Source organism: Oncorhynchus keta, chromosome 37, assembly GCF_023373465.1.
Source record: "Oncorhynchus keta strain PuntledgeMale-10-30-2019 chromosome 37, Oket_V2, whole genome shotgun sequence".
NCBI lineage: Eukaryota > Metazoa > Chordata > Actinopteri > Salmoniformes > Salmonidae > Oncorhynchus > Oncorhynchus keta.
Genome location: NC_068457.1, coordinates 13,214,591 through 13,237,194, shown reverse-complemented (window position 1 = coordinate 13,237,194; position 22,604 = coordinate 13,214,591). Strand labels below are relative to the sequence as shown.

Below are 22,604 nucleotides of genomic sequence, written 5' to 3'. Positions count from 1 at the left end.
AAAATCGTGCAACATTTCAGCGCCCTGCTACTCATGCCAGGAATATAGTATATGCATATGATTAGTATGTGTGGATAGAAAACACTCAGACGTTTCTAAAACTGGTTAAATCACGGCTGTGACTATAACAGAACGTGCGTTTCATCGAAAAGTGCAGGAAAATCTGATCACTGAAAATGGGAAAATATATCCATGCGCCACTTCAACCAATTGTTAAAAGTGACCCACATTAAATGGGGCCGAGGTTGCAATACTTACAGCTTCCACACGATGTCAACAGTCTTGTCATTTGTCTCGGATTTGTTTCTTGGTCAAACCGAAACAAGGCAGACGATTTCTTCCGGTCTCCGACAGGATGTTTTGGTTTAGAAATATCCGGACATGATTTCAAGACGTGGAGCTATAGAATGTACATCGCCCCGTGATCATTTTGATAGATTATTAACGTTTACTAATACCTAAAGTTGCATTACAAAAGTATTTCGAAGTGTTTTGTGAAAGTTTATCATCGACGTTGATCATCAATGACGTTGCGTTATCAAACTCAGTTTTTTCCTTGATTAAACAGTCTTCATAGATCGATATCAAGGATATATATGGACCGATTTAATCGAAAAAAAGACCCAAATAAATGTTTATGGGACATCTAGGAGTGCCAAGAAAGAAGCTCGTCAAAGGTAATGAATGTTTTATATTTTATTTCTGCGTTTTGGGTAGCGCCGGCTTCCGCAAAATCTGTCATGTTAGGTGACGTTGCAGTATTTTGGGGGTACATGCTATCAGATAATAGCTTCTCATGCTTTCGCCGAAAAGCATTTTACAAATCTGACTTGGTGGATAGATTCACAACGAGTGTAGCTTTAATTCACTACCTTGAATGTGTATTTTAATGAAAGTTTAATGAAAGTTTGAGTTTTATCAAAAACTATAGGTGGCGCTCTGAAATTCCGCTGAGTGCTGTTCCTGCATGGAGACTGTATTCTGCGTCAGCCTTAAGAAGTTAACCCCATAAAGCTGTGTATCAAGTGATTTATCGCCAATATGAAAGGTCCTTATGCTCCCAAAACCGTAACGTAAGCAATGCGTGTTATTGTTCAGACCAAGCGTCACGGTTCTGAAACAAAACGCCCCGTTACAGAAGAGTCCTTGGTACAATGACACTTCAAATCAAATCAAATTGTATTTGTCACATACACATCGTTAGCAGATGTTAATAGTGTAGCGAAATGCTTGTGCTTCTAGTTCCGACAGTGAGGTAATATCTAACAAGTAATCTAACAATTCCCAACAACTACCGAATACACACAAATCTAAAGGGGTGAATGAGAATATGTACTTGTACGTATATGGATGAGCGATGGCCGAGCTGCATAGGCAAGGTGCTGTAGGTGGTATAAAATACAGTATATATATATATATATGTGATATGAATAATGTAAGATATGTAAACATTATAAAAGTGGCATTATTTGGAGTGCATTGTATAAAGTGAAGAGTGATCCATTTATTAAAGTGGCCAGTGATTGGGTCTCAATATAGGCAGCAGCCTCTCTGAGTTAGTGACTGCTGTTTAGCAGTCTGATGGCCTTGAGAGAGAAGCTGTTTTTTAGTCTCTCGGTCCCTGCTTTGAATGCACCTGTACTGAACTCGCCTTCTGGATGGTAGCGATGTGAACAGGCAGTGGTTCGGGTGGTTGATGTCCGTGATTATCTTTTTGGCCTTCCTGTAACATCGGGTGCTGTAGGTGTCATGGAGGGCAGGTAGTTTGCCCCCGGTGATGCGTTGTGCAGACTTCACTACCCTCTGGAGAGCCTTGCGGTTGAGGGCAGTGCAGTTGCCGTATCAGGCTGTGATACAGCCCAAAAGGATGCTCTCGATTGTGGATCTGTAAAAGTTTGTCAGGGTTTTGGGTGACAAACCAAATTTCTTCAGCCTGCTGAGGTTGAAGAGGCTCTGTTGCGCCTTCTTCACAACACTGTCTGTGTGAGTGGACCATTTCAGTTTGTCTGTGATGTGTACGCAGAGGAACTTAAAACTTTCCACCTTCTCCACTGCTGTCCCTTCAATGTGGATAGGGGGGTGCTCCCTCTGCTGTTTCCTGAAGTCAAAAATCATCTCCTTTGTTTTGTTAACATTGAGTGAGAGGTTGTTTTCCTGACACCACACTCGGAGTACCCTCACCTCCTCCCTGTAGGCCGTCTTGTCGTTGTTGGTAATCAAGCCCACTACTGTTGTGTCGTCTGCAAAGTTGATGATTTTGTTGAAGGTGTGCATGGCCACACAGACGTGGGTGAACAGGGAGTACAGGAGGGGGCTGAACACAAACCCTTGTGGGGCCCAGTGTTAGGGTCAGTGAAGTTGATATGTTGTTTCCTACCTTCACCACCTGGGGACAGCCCGTCAGACAGTCCAGGACCCAATTGCACAGGGCGGGGTTGAGACCCAGGACCTCCAGCTTGATGATGAACTTGGAGGGTACTATGGTGTTGAATGCTGAGCTGTAGTCAATGAACAGCATTCTCACATAGGTATTCCTTTTGTCCAGATGGGATAGGGCAGTGTGCAGTGTGATGCCGATTGTGTCGTCTGTGGACCTGTGGGGCCGGTATGCAAACTGAAGTTGGTCTAGGGTGGCCGGTAAGGTGGAGGTGATATGATCCTTGACTAGTCTCTCAAAGCACTTCATGATGACAGAAGTAGTCATTTAGTCATTTAGTTCAGTTATCTTTGCATTCGTGGGTAGAGGAATAATGGTAGCTATTTTGAATCAAGTTGGGACAACAGACTGGGATAGGGAGCGATTTAATATATCCGTAAACGCACCAGCCAGCTGGACTGCGCATGCTCTGAGGACCCTGCTAGGGATGTCGTCTGGGCCAGCAGCCTTGCGAGTGTTAACACGTTTAAATGTAAATGTCAGCCACGGAGAATAAGGAATGCAGGGGTGCAGTCCTTGTTAGCAGGCCACAATGGTGGCACTGTATTATCCTCAAAGCTGGCAAAGAAGGTGTGAAAGCGAAACTGGAAGCGAAACATCGGTGTCAGTGACGAGGTTGGATTTATTTTTGTAGTCCGTGATTTCCTGTAGACACTGCCACATACATCTCATGTCTGAGCCATTGAATTGCGACTCCACCTTGTCCCTGTACTGGCATTTCGCTTGTTTTATTGCCTCGCAGGGGGAATAGCTACACTGTTTATATTCAGACATATTCCCAGACACCTTTCCATGGTTAAATGCAGTGGATCGCGCTTTCAGTTTTGCACGAATGCCGCCATCTGGTTAGGGTAGGTTTTAATAGTCACAGGGCGTACAACATCTCCAATGCACTTCTTTATAAACGTACTCACCGTGTCAGCGTAAAGGTCGATGTTGTTCTCTGAGGCTGACCGGAACATATTTCAGTCCTCGTGATCAAAACAATCTTGAAGCGTGGCTTACGATTGGTTGGACCAGCGATGAATGGTTCTTGTCACTGGTATACCCTGTTTGAGTTTCTGCCTATAAGACGGAAGGAGCAAGATGGTGTCGTGGTCGGATTTGCCGAACGGAGGGCGTGGTAGGGCTTTGTATGCATGCAGAAGTTAGAGTAGCAGTGGTCGAGGGTATTGCTCATGCACGTTGCGCAATCAATATGCTGGAAGAATTTAGGTAGACTTGTTCTCAAATTTTCTAGGTTAAAATCCCCAGCTACAATAAACACAGCTTCAGGATATATGGTTTCCAGTTTGCATATCCTCCAGTGAAGTTCCTCGATGGCCGTCTTGGTGTCTGCTTGAGGGGGAATGTACACAGGTGTGACTATAACTGACGAGAATTCTCTTGGCAGGTGAAATGGCCGGCACTTGACTGTAAGGAATTCTAGATTGGGTGACTTGAGTTCCTGTATGTTGTTATGATTACACCATGAGTCGTTACACTTCTGTGTAATGCAATGGCTATGGCTAGCCAGGGCTATGCAAGGGCTATGGCTAGCCAGGGCTATGCAAGGGCTATGGCTAGCCAGGGCTATGCAAGGGCTATGGCTAGCCAGGGCTATGCAATGGCTATGGCTAGCCAGGGCTATGCAAGGGCTATGGCTAGCCAGGGCTATGCAAGGGCTATGGCTAGCCAGGGCTATGCAAGGGCTATGGCTAGCCAGGGCTATGCAATGGCTATGGCTAGCCAGGGCTATGCAAGGGCTATGGCTAGGGGGGAGCATGACATGCGGGGGATGTACGTTTGGATTAAACACCATATTTTTACTTCTCTAAACAGGACAATGATTTGCCTGGTCCCAGATCAGTCCTGTATAGCCAATTCCTATGGTCATTGGCATGCCAAATTGACCAGACAGCACAAACTGATCTGTGACCAGTAGGTTAACCAATGATTACTATGCTGACACAAAATAATATATATATAATCAAATTTAATAATATATGCCATTTAGCAGACACTTTTATCCAAAGCGACTTACAGTCATGTGTGCATATATTTTAAGTATAGGTGGTCCCAGTAATCGAACTCACTACCCTGGCATCATAAGCACCATGCTCTACCACATGAGCTAAAAAGGACCACAAAACCTACAGCATATACAATGTTATAAAGCAATAAATACTGTAATACAGTCCGTACTGAAATCATACAGCAAGGTTAAATTCATTAACAGCACCCAAACCCAATACATGTTGACTGATTCAGTCTGGTATTTGGCTGGAGGTGAACAGCACAGATGCAGCCACTGTGACTTCCAGAATCATACTGCGCCAAACCTGCACATCCTCTATCTCGCCACACATCTCAATACAAAGATGTTCCAAACGGTTAAAAGCGACCGTGTTAGTCAAAACAACTGCATGCTTTGGTGAATACGTACAAAAGAACAAAAAACTTTGTTTAGCCTACTAGCTCACCTTGATAATAAAGCCAAGGAACTCCACTCAAAACATCACAGGAAATAATCGCTCACCCAATATACTGTACTAACAAAGACTCAAAACATCACAGGAAATAATCGCTCACCCAATATATTGTACTAACAAAGACTCAAAACATCACAACTGTAGATGCCACCCATTTTTCTCAAAATACAACAACATAGCGACTCAAGCGCTGTGATGTGTGTATGTGGTGCTATAGTTAGCATGGCGGGCATCATGAGATTTATGATGTGGAAGCCATCGGGTTGGTTGGGTAAATAGCAGTGTTCATTAGTAATTACACAACGCCACAGTGACCACTCTTCCTCACCGGGTCTGATTTTCCACAAGAACAGTCCTAATACCTCCACTCAATAGACCTACAGTACTGTAAGCAGCACAACAAAAAGTCCCTTTATTATAATGTTGTATAATATTGTTTATTTATTCAACCTATTTAACCAGGAAAGACCCCTGAGGTTAGAACAGATTTTACAGAGCCCTTCTTTGTATAGCCGACCATTGACCTCGGTCATGTAAGAATTGAACACAAACACTCATCTTAAGTAACAGGATGCTTTCAAATTCAAAATGGCCGCTACTGTAGATGACCACTTAGCTTATGATTGACCTTGAGTATATCATAAAGAGATACGCATGGCCCAACAAGGACGCTTCTGTGGTAGTATGTGGTCTGAATGGTGGGGGTGGCGAGTGGATAAAGGACCGGCATAACATTTCAGTCACTAGCCTAAGTGCTTTCCTTCTCCACTGTACAATGGCACAGAGATATTACGGCGAGTTAAGGCGACGCGACCTTGAGAACGTATCAATAAAAAACTTCATTAACCCGTTCGATTAACCTCTTTCCTCTCATAAGCGCCATAAAACTGATGCATGTTTTTAGCCAGGCCTGGCCATACTGATAAATCACGGGAGACCCGCAGGGCTCTTATATTTGGCCTACAGTTAAGCCTGGTTAAACCAGACAGAATGCGGGGTTAAATTGTGATCACTGGTGAATGCAGCGTCTCCGTTTAGATTAACCAGGCTATCTTACAGTAGCCACAGACATAAACAGCACAGGACCAGACTGGGTTGGTGTTAGTGGTTGGAGATCCATATAATGCACTGTGGCAGTAATGGCTGACTTGTGTTATGGATGGGCCAACAACAGTGTCAGGCTTGAACTAATTGGCCGAAGTGATTTCATCATGTGGTCTATTTATATGAGTTAAGCTTCAATTGGTAGATAGTACAGTCCAGTATTGACCAACAAGATGCACAACAGTGAGCACAGCTCTCCACGGTGCTCTGATTAAAGACTAAGCTCGGCAGTAAGCTAAGCTGAGACTAAGCTAAGACTAAGCTTAGACTAAGCTAAAGTTATCTTTATGCTAATAAAAGATGGAACGTACAGGCTAAAAGCACATGGTGCATGTTTCCACAAGCATTGTTCAGTTCCCTGTTCAGAGTGAACTCTTGCGTAGCTCAAAGTACACTATTTTCATCAGGACACACGTGTAAGAGCTCGATAGTAACATAACCGCTGATTACTAAAATAAACATATTTAACCGAATCCCATCAAATATAAACATTATTTTAATGAGAGTTTGCTGAGGGAAAAAGAGGGGGTGGATCTCTCTGCAGAACATTTGTATAGAAAACCAATGGATTAATTTATCTCCAACTATAGTGGGGGAACTGACCTCTAATCAATGAATTAGGCTAAGTCTCTCACTCACAGGAGGGCACATAAATACACAATTGACCGTATTAGGTCTCTGGTGGGGGGCTTAGCATTATCAAATTAAAGTGTTAGACTGGTCAACTTATCCAATTACAGTTGTCAAATGCATGGCCTTCACCCAAGTGCGACGGCTGCAGAACAGAGGGGGGCATACCAAGATGAGGGCATACTATCCTCATCATCTGGAGAGGGAGAGCGGGAGAGCGGGAGAGCGGGAGAGAGGGAGAGAGGGAGAGAGGGAGAGATGGAGAGAGGGAGAGAGGGAGAGAGGGGGAGAGAGGGAGAGATGGAGAGAGGGGGAGAGAGGGAGAGAGGGAGAGATGGAGAGATGGAGAGAGGGAGAGATGGAGAGAGGGAGAGAGGGAGAGAGGGAGAGATGGAGAGAGGGAGAGATGGAGAGAGGGAGAGATGGAGAGAGGGAGAGATGGAGAGAGAGGGAGAGAGGGAGAGAATGGAGAGATGGAGAGATGGAGAGATGGAGAGAGGGAGAGAGGGAGAGATGGAGGGAGGGAGAGATGGAGAGAGGGAGAGATGGAGAGATGGAGAGAGGGAGAGATGGAGAGAGGGAGAGAGGGAGAGATGGAGAGAGGGAGAGATGGAGAGAGGGAGAGATGGAGAGAGGGAGAGATGGAGAGAGGGAGAGATGGAGAGAGGGAGAGATGGAGAGAGGGAGAGATGGAGAGAGGGGAGAGGGAGAGAGGGAGAGATGGAGAGAGGGAGAGATGGAGAGAGGGAGAGATGGAGAGATGGAGAGAGGGAGAGATGGAGAGAGGGAGAGGGAGAGATGGAGAGGGAGAGAGGGAGAGATGGAGAGAGGGAGAGATGGAGAGAGGGAGAGATGGAGAGAGGGAGAGAGGGAGAGATGGAGAGAGGGAGAGATGGAGAGAGGGAGAGAGGGAGAGAGGGAGAGATGGAGAGAGGGAGCGAGGGAGAGATGGAGAGATGGAGAGAGGGAGAGAGGGAGAGAGGGAGCGAGGGAGAGATGGAGAGATGGAGAGAGGGAGAGAGGGCCGCACACTTCCACACAGGATTACAGCGGCGGTGGAGGCACAGAGGCATCTTTGAGGTCGAGACCTTGTAGTAACATCAGTGAGCCGCACAGCCACAGTCACAAGTCGTTAACATCAGCGTAGGAAAAGCCTTCTCCGTTGGCGTCATAATAGTGGATGAAAACACACAAACATAAACATGAACACACGTGCACACACGTGCACACACACACACACACACACACACACACACACACACACACACACACACACACACACACACACACACACACACACACACACACACACACACACACACACACACACACACACACACACACACACACACAGGCTCGCTTTCATTCCAAGTGTCCCTCAGTCTGCGCCCAAAATGGAACTCGATAAAGATGTATTTAATCATATACTAAACTATGAACTGTTTTTGATGATCATAATGCTGCATTAGGGTCTTCAACTGAGACGCTGCAATTTCATGAAGGGAGGGATCATTGCCAAAATAAATTAGAGGGAATTCAGAAGGAAAATAAGTCCATTTACTATGGATGAAATCCCATTTGCAAGCTAAACTGGTAAATGAACACACTGCTCTGGTGGCTATAATTCACCATCTAAGCATAATCCAGTACTGGTGAGTAGTGGCAATGTCCTGATCAGGCAAGGACACACACAGACAAATGAAGGACAGCTATGGGAATACAGTATACATTTATGGCTGAACGTTAGAGAACGACAAAAGAGTTGCTTTCCACTACATTTACACCCAAAGAGAAATACATCCAAACAAAGATACTTCAAAATGGACCGATAATCTATCAAAACCAACTGCCAGATCTCCCACTTCCCTCAAATTTGGAGGGATAATTCCTCTCTAAAGATGATAAATAGTTTATTGATTAGCAGATGTCCTGGCTAATGTCCATTCAGGAAGGGCTGCAGATGCCCGACTTGCCGGTCCTCATAGCCTAAGAGACGATCCTCCATAGATCTCCAGCAGTGTACCCATTCTCCCCTGCTCCCCACCCCACCTCCCTGCTACCCTGAGTCCCTGAGTCCTCCAAGGTGTGGAGGGGTCACAGACAAACAAAGACGCACACCATCTGCTAAGGGTAAGACCAGGTGAGACCAGCTTTGGCCACTTGGCTCATCAACGGACAGGGTTTTACATAAAATGTTGACACAGATACCCAAAGGAAAGGTCAATAGAGACTTAGTATGGAATGGAAAAACACTTTCATTACATAAGATAAGACCACAAGCAATCCCAACGCAGACACGTGGACAGAGTTCAAGAAGGAGGAGATGAAGGGGAAAAGGAGGAATTGGCAGAAAGAAGGAACAAAAACTAATCGGCATTGTTTTAATCCAAGGCCAAGGAAGATGATATATTTCTGTTCCCTCGACGCAGCAGCTTTTCAGACAGGGCACGTGACCTTCCACCCGGCCAGTCATGCTTTTTAGTGTCCTAAAGCAGCATCCATATGTCCTCATCTAAATCACGCCTGCCCCCATTCAATAGCTCACTGTCTAAACAGAGAGCGAGCTGTCACTCACTTCACTTTCACCACATTCCCGCTCTACTTACATGTAGAGATGGATGTACATAACATAGACTTAATATTGTTGTTTGGCCAAATACATCTACTGTGAATCCATCTTTCGGCCAACAATTTCCACATACAATCAACCTATGTGTGATTGGTTCAGAGAGAATCAGATATAACCGTAACAACCATAAGGAAAGCTTACATGATGCATCATGACATGCCTCGTCTTGTTTGGAGGTTTTCAATCTGATGTTGACACAGGGCTGTGGAGCCTTTGTTTGTGTTTGTCATGGACGTCATCGGAGTTAATGAAATAATGAGTGATGCCGCGACAGTACCCCACTGTGGTTTTGTTGTGCTCCTTGTGTGTATTGCTGTGTGTGTGTGTGTGTGTGTGTGTGTGTGTGTGTGTGTGTGTGTGTGTGTGTGTGTGTGTGTGTGTGTGTGTGTGTGTGTGTGTGTGTGTGTGTGTGTGTGCGTGCGTGCGTGCGTGCGTGCGTGCGTGCGTGCGTGCGTGTGTGTGTGTGTGATGGAGAGTGTTGTGGAAAGGAGTGGATACAAGGAGGACTATATTATGGAACAGATGGGTTTTACATATGATGAGAACACTGGCAAAAGCTGTGTTTTTGGAGTGAGCTTTCTTGTATTTGTTGGCAGACATTTTCATATATTTTTTTGATTTGTGATCTGTTTTTAGCCTGCAATTACAATACATAGCAATGGCGAAATTGTGGTGTAGATATTGGGGTGGTCGAACAGTAGAAAGGGGTCCGGGGCTCCTCCCCCGGAATTTCTTTTGACATTTTAAAACGCATTTCCTGCAATTCATACACAGTTTGATATGACTTATTATGCCTCTCTTCAGGAGTATTTTTAGGGGTATATGGAGGGGTATTTTTAGGGGTATATGGAGGGGTATTTTGAGGGGTATATGGAGGGGTATTTTGAAAACACAGTACAAGTGGAAGTATAAGTGGAACAGAGCATCAAATCAAATCAAAGTTTATCGGTCTGATAAACAGTTTAGCAGATGTTATAGAGGGTGCAGCGAAATGCTTGTTTTACTAGCTCCTAACAATGTAGTAAAAATATCAAACAAAGGGCATTTACAGTATGGCACGTATTGACACCAGGTACAATATCCTACGTCTGTTTAATACTCATTTATAATGTGATAGACTGTCTAAATAAATGTTTGCATTGGGTCAGTAGGACACAGAAATAACAAGCACTCAATTAGTGAAATCCAGTCCTCTCGATAATGTAGCCGTAAGACACAGCGTAATAAAGGGAAGGAGGCGTGCCTGTCTTTATCAGTCCTGAGTTTCTGCTCCAGCCCAACAAAAGAATGTGTGGAGTCATTTATCACTGTCACTAACACTATCGAGAAACATCCGAAGAAAAGCGCCACAATCCCTAGGATCTGGTCTGTCAGGTCTGTCAGCGTAGCTGTCTCTTCCAAGGAGGTTTATTACCATGAATTTGAATATTGTAATTATACGTAAGTCAGTTGAAAGTATTTGTAGGTAAGTGATTATCTATATGAGCTACTGGAAGAAATGTTGAATAGACTAAATTATCATTATTGAATTAGAAAATCATTCAGTTTTCAGTGCAGAAATAATTACACAAACACACAAATTAAAACTCCTGAGCAAAACTAAACAATGATCACGAAAACCTTAGGGTCAGCCACCCTAGCTATTGCCCCCACTGTCCCCAATGTCCCTCCAGGTCTAAGCAAGTTCATGGATTCGAAACAGCCCCTAGTGAGAAGACCCCAACAACTCCCATGGGCCAGTCCACACAATAACAACCAGGCCCCTCTAAACCTGTTATTAGGTCCCTTTCCTGGTCAAAAGAGGAAGGGTCTCCTCTTCTAAATTAGTGTGAGTGAGACTGTGGACAAGACAATCATTCTTTTACACACCACTTCCTTACCCTTCTATTGAAAGCCGGCCTGCCGTAGCAAAGGCCCTGGTCAGCGGTCAACCTCTAACCCCCACCATCCACCCTGGGTCCACTCAGAGACCCCTCTCCCAGGCCTCCCTGCTCGCTCAAGGGGAAAATTGTTCCTGGATGGGGGGAAATCAGCTCTTTTGACATGGAGAGTCAAGGGTCTAAGGATAGGTTTGAGGGCCAAGGTCATGAGTTTGGCCTCTCCGCATCCCCATTGTCTCCATGAGAAATGTCCCCAGCCAACCCCAAAACTGAAATGGACTGAACATACGCCTTTGTCTTTCCCCACCTTCAGCAACCTTGTCCTCACCACCACTTCACAATAGCATTTTCTCACCAAGACTACACACAAAGCACTGTGTCAGCTTCCCAAACTTAACAACATTGTTCGGCTGGTTCTCATTGAGAATAGATTGCATTCAGCTGTTGATATTTATTGGCAAACAGCAGCAGCTGTCACAGTGCAGATCGAGGATCCTCCCTTACCTTCGGACATTCCTCCGCTCTTCGTCCAGCTGTTTGAGTAGCTCCTCGATGCACTTGTTGGCATCCATGTACCCCTGTAAACAACAGATGGAGATTAGAGTCAAAGATGGATTCCAAAGATGGATTCCATGGAGGAAAAATATCAGTAATATCAAGAACAGCCCAACAATCCTACACTACCTCGATTATTATGAAGTTCAGGGGTCGGTTTCCCAGATTAGCCTAGTCCTGAAGTAAAAAAAGAAAAAAAAAAAAATATATATATATATATATATATATATATATATATATATATATATATATATATATATATATATATATATATATATATATATATATATATATATATATATATATTTCAATGGAGATTATCTTGTGTTTATCAACAGCAGTGGTAAACCACAAAAAAAGGCACCAGTCCATACAGAAGCCTACATGGAGTATGAAAATACAGACCAAAACCATATTGTGTATTTGTCCAGCCGGTGCCTTGTTTCCACACACTGCTCTTCCAAGTGTGAAGAGGAACACTGAGGCAGAACTGGACCGTGTTTCAAAAAAGGTGCGATTCCTTCATAGGGTCAATACTTTTTGGGGTGTTCGTTTTCAGGGACATGGGAAGAGTGTAACTCCAGAAGCACCGCTGGGTAACTTCGCCTGGCTGGTCCTGAGTGCAGGCGGCCAGCTGTGTAGTGTCAAGAGGGAATACCTTCACACACACATACTCCACACACACACACTCCCAAAGTGTGCTATTGAATTACAGCTCTGGCCAAATGAGCCAGAGACCCGGGAACAGTATGGAAAAACAGATGTCCAGCTTATTTGACTTTGCCCTAATGATGTGCTCGTTTATGCCATGCCTGTATAGTGAGCATAAGACATTAGTGTAGAAGATATTGGCCACCTAGCCATAATATTCCACCCAGCTGTTCTTTGGAGACGCAGAGGGTGACTGTGTCAGTGGTTGGCTATATAGGAACTACCTGTAGTGGCTTATTTATTCTTTGGTCGTGGTTGTGGCTAGCTTGAATGAATTACTGGTATTGGGGATGCCTCTCTTGGGTAAAGCGTTATCTCACGGCCACAGACGCCCTCCATTGATTTTTAGACCGCCGTCGTGTGCTGTTCACGTATAATTGAATCATGGGGAATTCCTCTGAGAGATGACCCAGCTGAGTACCGTTTAGACTCGTCCCATGAGCATATTGCCCGTGCTAGACAGACTTAATAGTGTAAATATACTGTGTGTATCCAGAGCTGGGAAAATATGATGGTACAGACTGTATACATGATATGGTAAAACCTACATTGAGGAACACTGTAATGATCTTTCTTAAGCTGAAAATAGAGAGAACCCCTTATCGTCAGACATTGGAACTGGGATGTGTTCACAGTAGCTCTTAAGAACACGCTTCTCAGAAGGCAACCGTATGGCTGGCTCCAGGGCAATTATCACACTTCAGGACTGCCGTGAGGCCAGCCACTGCAGGTGCCCACCGTCTCCAGTATGCCCCCGTGCCAACTGAAGATGGCACAAGCCCAGACCTCCAGCCAAAGTCGCCAGTCAAGGGCATACTAAGTGACCAATGATCATCAAGGGCAGGGACAGAAGCCAGAAGAACATGGCGATGGCCAGGTGACAATGTGTTATTTTGTCATTCATACGAAAGGATATCCAAATAACCTGATGAAATTGTTTTATTTTCACTTTCTTCATCATTTGCTTGTGACCTATAAGAAAAACGGTTAAGTGCACATACGTACTTACTAGTCCACATACAGTATCTGAATGGAATATTTCAAAGTGTTGGTGCTGCTTATCAGTGGTGTCCCCAAGGCCATCTGGAAGTCATAAGGTGCCACTACACCCAGCAGAGATGCCAGTCACGCTAAACCCACTGAATGTCATCAGGACCAAATGAAGTTGCCTCCCGAGTGGTGCAGCGGTCTAAGGCACTGTAGTGCTTGAGGCGTCACTTCAGTTCCGGGTTCGAGCCTGGCTGGCTTCCGGGTTAAGCGACTCAGGGTTGCTTACAGTATCAGAGTGATAGGATAGGAACCTGGGAGAATGATCTGAGTAGCGTCCAAATCCTGCATGAACAAGGTCATGTACAGGTTTAGTTAACAAAAGTTGCTAAACCTCAACTATAGTGCATCTAGCTCTATCAATTTAGAACGGAAAGAAGTTGTCATACAGAGGAATTGTCAGGAGAAAATATCTGTTGTTAGAGAGCATTGGCCACATAGTCTCGTAGGTCCAAATCCTAACTTGAGATCCCCAATGATTTAAGCAAAAGTCCACGTTAAAGCAGATCTCAAGTTAGGATTCAGCCCGGTAATGGTTTTCCCTGTCTCTCAGGGAGATCTACCCATCACCAGAGTGCCATGTCACAAAAAGATTTACACCCCACATCAAACGTTAAGCACAGCTAGCTAAGTCTCTGTTGTCATCGCTGAAACCTCTGCTAATGATAGGGTTCTGGCGTAATCCTCCGCATACATGAAGGCATGCAAAGAATGTGCAGTGGCCTGTCGTAATGTCAAATGGAGGGTATGTAGACCCGGCGATTTAAGGCCTGACTCGTATATGTTATGCGGAGCACGCTGCCGTGTATTACGTTACATCTTTGGTGGGGCATTACTCCTGACATTTTTACTGTGTGTGCGAAAGCTGCAGGGTTCCCACAGGGGCCCGCGCGCCTACATTGGGAGAGAGAAAATGATGGACCTTTGCCTCAAACTTTATCGAACGCATATTTCGCGAAGTACACTTGGAGTGCGATACAGACCAAACGATTCCTTGAGGTGATTGAAGTGTCTAAATAGCACTAACGTTCATAAGGACAGAATATCACCTTGACAGAAACCGTCGTCATATCACTGGGAGGTTGTAAAACAGTGCCCGGTGCGGCGTGCAAACTCCTCAAACTCCTCCGCAGCAGTATCAAAACTATACCTTCTCTGTCTGCACAAACCTCTAGTCAACAGTCTTGTGAGACTCATTCGTGAAGTGTCTGCAGATCCCATGGTTAGCAAATCCCTACCAGGCAGAAAACAAAGGAAGTTGTTTATAGAGGGTCTAAAAGTCATACGAGCTCACTAACAGGGCGATAAAATGTCTCGAAGTAAGTTAGCGATGACGGGGACTGTCTTATCCGATGCAATCATCTGCAAATGTGTCTGATTTCCCCGTCATACAGTCCGTTCCTCTGGTTCTCTTTGTAGGATGGACACAAGACAAAGAATGAACCAGCATCCAAATTCCGCATCCAATTTCAACTTCAGTGTAGGAGTCAAGGGGAGAAACAAAGCACTGGGATTTGTTGAGCTGGAATTGGCTGGCGTAGGCATACACTTTCACACTGTAGTTTCCTTTGTGTGTTTGTTCATGTTTCGGGTCTATGGCAGCCGATGGCAGTTCCTGTTTACTCTGTATGTGAGAGGGTTTGATAAGAAGGCTAGAGCTGTTGAGGGAGAGGGCTTCCCTCACTGGGCATGCTGTGAGGCCCATATCCTGCAGCCCTCCAACCGATCATGTGCCTCCTAATCTTTAGGACATTTTAAAATGAGCTTTGTCCCCCACTGCTGCGGCACTCGGAAACTCGGCCAAAAAAGCTTTGCTTTACGCCAGACACACATGCTCACGTGCACGTACGCGCATCCACACACATATGTGTTTATAAGAAATGGTCCAAGAATTTCAGTAATAAAACATTAGATTCATTATTCATCCATGAGAGCATTTCGCTCTCCCTCTCCCCCTCTCTCGCTCTCTCTCTGGCAGATCCACACATACTGAAAGGCTGTAAAGGGTGGGATCATATCCCAGTAAACATATGAGTTCCTTTAGGTTTTGGCTGAGAAAAACTCAAACCCAGCTACATCCCTGACCCAGTTGCAGTATGGGGTCAGTATGTGTTCCAGTCTTCCTTTAAAGTCCTAGCTATCTATAATGTGATTTCCTCCCAACCCCACCTCGGCAGGGTTGTAGATCTGAGACCCAGGCAGCAGGCGAGTGAGAGAGATAAGAAAGCCTGGAGCTGCCCGGTGGCCTCTGGGAGTGAGACCTGTCAGAACAGTCAAAGCCAAGGTCAGGACCTATCTCAACCCCAACCGCCAGCCCCCTCCTCCCCATCTCTCTGGCCGTAAGGCAGGCCGAGACTCGATGACATGGCAGAGTGGCCTAGGGACCCACTTTAGCCAACTGGAAATCTGCTCTATGTAAGACGTTCAAGGGGAGATGGAATGTGGAATTCCCGACTGGCTTATGACAGTCAAAGGTTATGCCTATAGAACGTAACACTTCTTTCTGAGGAAATGTTTATAGCTACTTGGGAATGAATGATATTACAAACTTCCCTGGGTGTCGACACGTTAGAGCTCATATGGCATAGTCATATGGCCTCATGACTATGACAGCCCTCTGCGCTAAAGCCTAGGCACTGACCCGGGGAGTGAACGCAAGTCTTTATGTCTCAGGCAAAGATAGGCATCAGACCGGCGGTTACACAGATATTGAAACTGCTCATTGTATCCGTCCTTAGCCCTCGCTTGAATCAATTAATGTTATCAGAGGCTTATCTGTAGCACAGCACTGATGACCTTTCCCTCAGAGTCATTACTCAGGTCAAAATGACTTCAACATACCAAATCAATCCTGCCCATCAACCTCCCACCCCCAAAGACTGTGATAGATTAGATCAAATAGCCTGATGAAGGCATGGATCTATGTTATCAAGGGGTTACTATGGTGATTACATGTGATTTGTCATGAGAAGCCATGGAGAGCTGAGTGATCTGGTTTGTAGGCCTTGACGTCAGAAACCAATATGCCGCCAGTACGAAGCTAAATGCTTTCTTCAGAGTTCAGCAGAGGACTAGAGTAATAATAATAATAATAATAAAAATACATTACATTTGTAGAGTGCTTTTCATTTACAGACGTAAATCACAAAGTTCTTCACACTGAGAGCAAACATTAAAAGAAAAAAGCTGCATTAAAAGGGCTAAAAACATTCGGAGAGTAACTGACAATTCTATAAACTCTAAAAACATTCAGAGAGTAACTGACAATTCTTTTAACTCTAAAAACATTTGGAGAGTAACTGACAATTCTATAAACTCTAAAAACATTCGGAGAGTAACTGACAATTCTATAAACTTTAAAAACATTCAGAGAGTAACTGACAATTCTATACACTCTAAAAACATTCGGAGAATAACTGACAATTCTATACACTCTAAAAACATTTGGAGAGTAACTGACAATTCTATACACTCTGAAAACATTCTGTCACGTTCTGACCTTTATTTCCTTTGTTTTGTATTTATTTTAGTATGGTCAGTGTGTGAGTTGGGTGGGCAGTCTATGTTTGTTTTTCTATGTTTTGGGGTATTTCTATGTTTCGGCCTAGTATGGTTCTCAATCAGAGGCAGGTGTCATTAGTTGTCTCTGATTGAGAATCATACTTAGGTAGCCTGGGTTTCACTGTGTGTTTGTGGGTGATTGTTCCTGTCTCTGTGTTTGCATCAGATAGGACTGTTTAGGTTTTCGCACATTTATTGTTTTATTAGTTATTTCATGTCTAGTTCCTTTATTAAAGAACATGAATAACCACCACCCTGCATTTTGGTCCGCTTCTCCTTCACCACAGGAAAACCCTTACAGAATCACCCACCACAACAGGACCAAGCGGCGTGGTAACGGGCAACGGCAAAAGCAGCAGCAGGAGAAGCAGCAGGTACAGCAGCAGCAGCAGTGGGAGAGGCTGCACTATTTGGAGAGATGGACTTGGGAGGAGATTCTAGACGGGAAAGGACCCTGGGCAGAGCCAGGGGAATATTGCCGTCCCAAAGCCGAGCTGGAGGCAGCAAAAGCAGAGAGGCGGCATTATGAGGAGCTAGCACGGCAGAGCGGATGGAAGCCCGAGAGTCAGCCCCAAAAATTTCTTGGGGGGGGCACACAGGAAGTGTGGCGAAGCCAGGTAGGAGACCTGCGCCAACTTCCTGTGCTTACCGGGGGGCGAGAGAGACCGGGCAGGCACCGTGTTATGCTGTGGAGCGCACGGTGTTCCCAGTGCGGGTGCGTAGCCCGGTGCGGTACATACCAGCTCCGCGTATCGGCCGGGCTAGAGTGAGCATTGAGCCAAGTGCCATGAAGCCGTCTCTACGCATCTGGTCCCCAGTGCGTCTCCTTGGGCCGGCTTACATGGCACCAGCCTTGCGCGCAGTGTCCCCGGTTCGCCTGCATAGCCCAGTGCGGGCTATTCCACCTCGCCGCACTGGCAGGGCGACCGGGAGCATTCAACCGGGTAAGGTTGGGCAGGCTCAATGCTCAAGAGCTCCAGTGCGCCTGCACGGTCCGGTCTATCCGGTACCACCTCCACGCACCAGCCCTCCGGTGGCAGCGCCCCGCACCAGGCTGTCTCTCCGTCTCAACCCTTACAGGTGCTCCCGCCTGTCCAGCGCTGCCGGAGCCTTCCTCCTCTCCAGCGCAGCCGGAGTCTCCCGCCTGTTCGGCGCTACCAGAGCTCCCGCCCCTCAGTCCAGAGGCGCAAGAGCCCCTCATTCCAGAGGCGCCAGAGCTCCTTAGTCCAGCGCTGCCAGAGCCTTCCTCTCCAGCGTTGCCGGAGCTTCCCGTCTGCCCAGCGCCATCTGAGCTACCCGTCTCTCCAGCGTTGCCGGAGCTTCCCGTCTGCCCAGCGCCATCTGAGCCGCCAGTCAGCCAGGGGCCGCCAGTGCCGCCAGTCAGCCAGGTGCCGCCAGTCAACCAGGGTCCGCCAGTGCCGCCAGTCATCCAGGTGCTGCCAGTCAGCCAGGGGCCGCCAGAGCCCCTCAGCCCAGAGCCGCCAGAGCCCCTCAGCCCAGAGCCGCCAGAGCCCCTCTGTCCCGAGCTTCCGCCCCTCTGTCCCGAGCTTCCGCCCCTCTGTCCCAAGCTTCCGCCCCTCTGTCCCAAGCTTCCGCCCCTCAGTCCAGTGGGGTCATTTAGAGGGGTCGCCGTGGTTAGGAGGCCACGGAAGCAGACAATAAGGCGGACTAAGACAATGGTGAAGTGGGGTCCGTGTCCCGCGCCAGAGCCGCCACCGCCGCCAGACGCCCACCCAGACCCTCCCCTATAGGTTAAGGTTTTGCGGCCGGAGTCCGCACCTTTGGGGGGGTACTGTCACGTTCTGACCTTTATTTCCTTTGTTTTGTATTTATTTTAGTATTGTCAGGGTGTGAGTTGGGTGGGCAGTTTAAGTTTGTTTTTCTATGTTTTGGGGTATTTCTAGGTTTCGGCCTAGTATGGTTCTCAATCAGAGGCAGGTGTCATTAGTTGTCTCTGATTGAGAATCATACTTAGGTAGCCTGGGTTTCACTGTGTGTTTGTGGGTGATTGTTCCTGTCTCTGTGTTTGCACCAGATAGAACTGTTTAGGTTTTCGCACATTTATTGTTTTGTTAGTTATTTCATGTCTAGTTCCTTTATTAAAGAACATAATAACCACCACGCTGCATTTTGGTCCGCTTCTCCTTCACCACAGGAAAACCCTTACACATTCGGGGAGTAACTTACAATTCTATACACTCTAAAAACATTCGGAGAGTAACTGACAATTCTATACACTCTAAAAACATATTTAAAAACTGGAGAATACATAGTGGTTTCAAACAAGGTCAGTGTAAAAGACGGAACAGGCTAAACCAGGTAGACAAAGCCTGCAGTGCTAAATTCATCCCTTGCATACCACACCCAAATGGGTCCAGATCTGGGAATATGGATTACCTGATTACACAAAGGAAGCCTGTTCATCCTCTAGGATGGGTTTCAGTTATCTGATGTCCTCTTACAGTACCTTGCCCGTCCTGGTCCCAGCACGCACGCACGCACGCACGCACGCACACACACACGCACACACGCATGCAGGCACGCGCGCACGCATGCAGGCATGCGCGCACACACACGCACACCAGACGGACATCAACATCAACACCTCCCCGGGCCGTCAGGAATCTGAATGTGTCAGATTATCTTTCCAAACATTAAGATATATTCAACACTTAAATAGCCCCTGTCTCCTCTCTCCTCCTTCCAACGCCCAGTTGGCTAGTCAAAGAGTGGGTCATTCATTCCTGTGCAGTATGTGGCGGAACAGTAGCCAAGCCTGTTCCCCAAGCAAATCATGCTCAAGAAAATTTACAAATATAATAAATCCAACCTGACATGCCCACTCCATAACACCCCATAGTACAACCTGTGTAGAGATGAAGCCACTATGTCATTTGGAAACTAAACATAGAGCCTCTGTTTGACAGTATCTCAGAAAACATGTGTGGAGGGTAGAACACCTAAAGAATGGGTCTATTAGAAATTAAACTATTTCTACATTTAAAAAAATACTGTATATATGATCAATTCATATGAAAACTTTCTAAAAGCAGGTAGTGAAATAGGAAAATACACACTGCATTCATACACCATATTGATGTTTAGAACCATGGCATTCATTTAAAAACGGTCACATTAAAAGAGTCCGACAGATCTGTGGCCAGACTTTACAGGTCGACGGTTGCCAGTTGTTACGGCCGTCTGGGGACTAATATCCATCCAGGTGTGTTTAGAACAGGAGGGGTGGTGACGGAAATGAAACGGTAACCAGGATATCGCACCCCAGAATAATGCCCTCTCAGCACCCAGGGGAGAGAGAGAGAGAGAGAGAGAGAGAGAGAGAGAGAGAGAGAGAGAGAGAGAGAGAGAGAGAGAGAGAGAGAGAGAGACTGAGGACAGAGAGGAGAGAGACAGAGAGATAGAGAGAGACCGAGGATAGAGGAGAGAGATAGTGGTACGAGAGAGAGACAGAGAGAGAGAGAGAGAGAGAGAGAGAGAGAGAGAGAGAGAGAGAGAGAGAGAGAGAGAGAGAGAGAGAACGAGAGAAAGAAACACAGTGAGGATAAGCAGAGAAGAGAGAGAGAGAGAGAGAGAGAGAGAGAAGAGAGAGAAAGAAGGAAGTGAGGATAGGGAGAGCAGAGAGAGAGAGACAGGAAGAGAGAGGAGAGAGAGAGAGAGAGAGAGAGAGAGAGAGAGAGAGAGAGAGAGAGAGAGAGAGAGAGAACCAGATGTTGATCCACCGGAGGGGATCTCAGCTTCTGTTTGTGCAGGCTTTGACAGGCAGGCACCACACCTAGCCTAGCCATGCACAATTGGCTCTGCCAACATACTAACAAGAGCCGCAGCGATCAGGTGGCCTGGCTACCCCTTAGCTTCATGGGAAATGAGACACATTAGGCACATTCAGCAAGCGGCATTCACTTTCAGTCAGTGTTCTCTTTGCTCAAACAGCAGCCATTCACTCTATATTGCCTCTCACCTTATTGAAGCTGTATATGTATAGCTGTATATGCTTTGTGTCCTTGTGTATTGGCTAAATTCACACCTTGTCAATGAGGGGTTTGTCATTCCAGCTCACTGTTTTGGCCAGTGAACAGTGCTGAAAGTGTTAGAAAGGTCTAAGCCGGCTAGGCTAGTGTTATCCCCGAGTGACTCGGCTTAGTGAGATATTTTTGCTCCCACCCAAAACCTATTAAAAAAAAGAAAGAAATCCTCCCCAGTCACATGAAGTTAGTGACTTGTTTTATGACCGCCTCACCTAGCCTGACACCAGTAAAACAGCGAAATCCAAGCGAACGCTTATCATAGTCTTCGCTGCCGACGTTCTGGGAGCAACGAATGGAGAGAAGCCAGACTTGAGAACACATTCACGGTAAAACAAATGAGCTTGGTCTCCTCAACACAAACTCCAGACCCCCGAGAGTATGTTTTTTTAAATGTATTTTTCTCCATACATATACATATATATTTCTCCACCATTTGACCTGTCTTGTGTATTATCAATGTAATAAACCCCACAGCTTCAGGTTTATTACAGTATATTTTCTCTGTTTAATCTGCTGGGTGATTTATTGATTAGGCTGGGTTACGTCTCAAATGGCACCCTATTCCCTATAGGGTCCTGGTCAAAAGTAGTGCAATAGGGTTCCATAGGGATCCGGTCAAAAGTAGTGCACTCTATAGGGAATAGGGTGCCATTTGGGACGCACTCGCTGTGTCTAGGTTGACCCATGTGTTAGGCAGATGTCGAGGCAGGCAAAACATTCCTCGGAAAATCTGGAGCTGGAAGGTTAGGATCTGCTTCTGCCTGATTTCCAAATCTCATCTCCCACTGGAATGGCCCTGAATGCCAGGGAGATTCCCTGTTGCCGGGGAACAGGGAGCAGGAATGTTGAAGCCTGACAGAATGGTAATGTGACAACGGGAACACTGTTTGTTTGCACCGCTGTCATTCCCCCTGCCCCCTTTCATCCTTATCACAAGCCATATTTCCATTTTAAGTGACAGTGATAGACAACAGATAGGAATAGGATGGGTTTCCTATTTTGAAGGGGGATGTGTGTGTGTGTGTGTGTGTGTGTGTGTGTGTGTGTGTGTGTGTGTGTGTGTGTGTGTGTGTGTGTGTGTGTGTGTGTGTGTGTGTGTGTGTGTGTGTGTGTGTGTGTGTGTGTGTGTGTGTGTGTGTGTGTGTGTAAAGGTCTTTTGAAACAGGAATGAGAAATGTGAGCAATGATTGGTTGGCGTAACTTTTAACCTCTCTTGGGTCTTACATTGCTTTCATGCAGATACGGTGCAGAGGGTGATTTCCTGTCATATATTACAGTAGGCAGGTGTATCTGAACATAGTGTTATGCCTACAACATATAGCCTCCAGCCTTCAACCTGCAATGTCCAGCATTCCACAGCTAAACCAAACATCAAACTGATACTGTATGTATCAGGGAACTTTGCACTCGAACCTAAAAGTGTTAACATGCTATGTTAGTGTTAATCTTGTGATACAGAAACACACTGTATGAGGATGATATGTGGAAGTCCTTGGAAGTTGGGACATTTGCTATACTTCCTCTTTGAAGCCA

The 22,604-nt window shown here is 45.9% G+C and overlaps 1 protein-coding gene across 3 annotated transcripts in view; it reads right to left on the bottom strand.

The window, feature by feature from the left end:
• The window catches only part of LOC118370232 (nck-associated protein 5-like), a 189,520-nt gene that overhangs the window by 114,632 nt on the left and 52,284 nt on the right, over positions 1-22,604 (bottom strand). For all 3 annotated transcript variants that reach the window (XM_052499227.1, XM_052499226.1, XM_052499228.1), the window contains exon 3: positions 11,656-11,729. In XM_052499227.1, the coding sequence (XP_052355187.1) occupies positions 11,656-11,729 (74 nt within the window). The remainder of the gene's footprint in view (positions 1-11,655; positions 11,730-22,604) is intronic.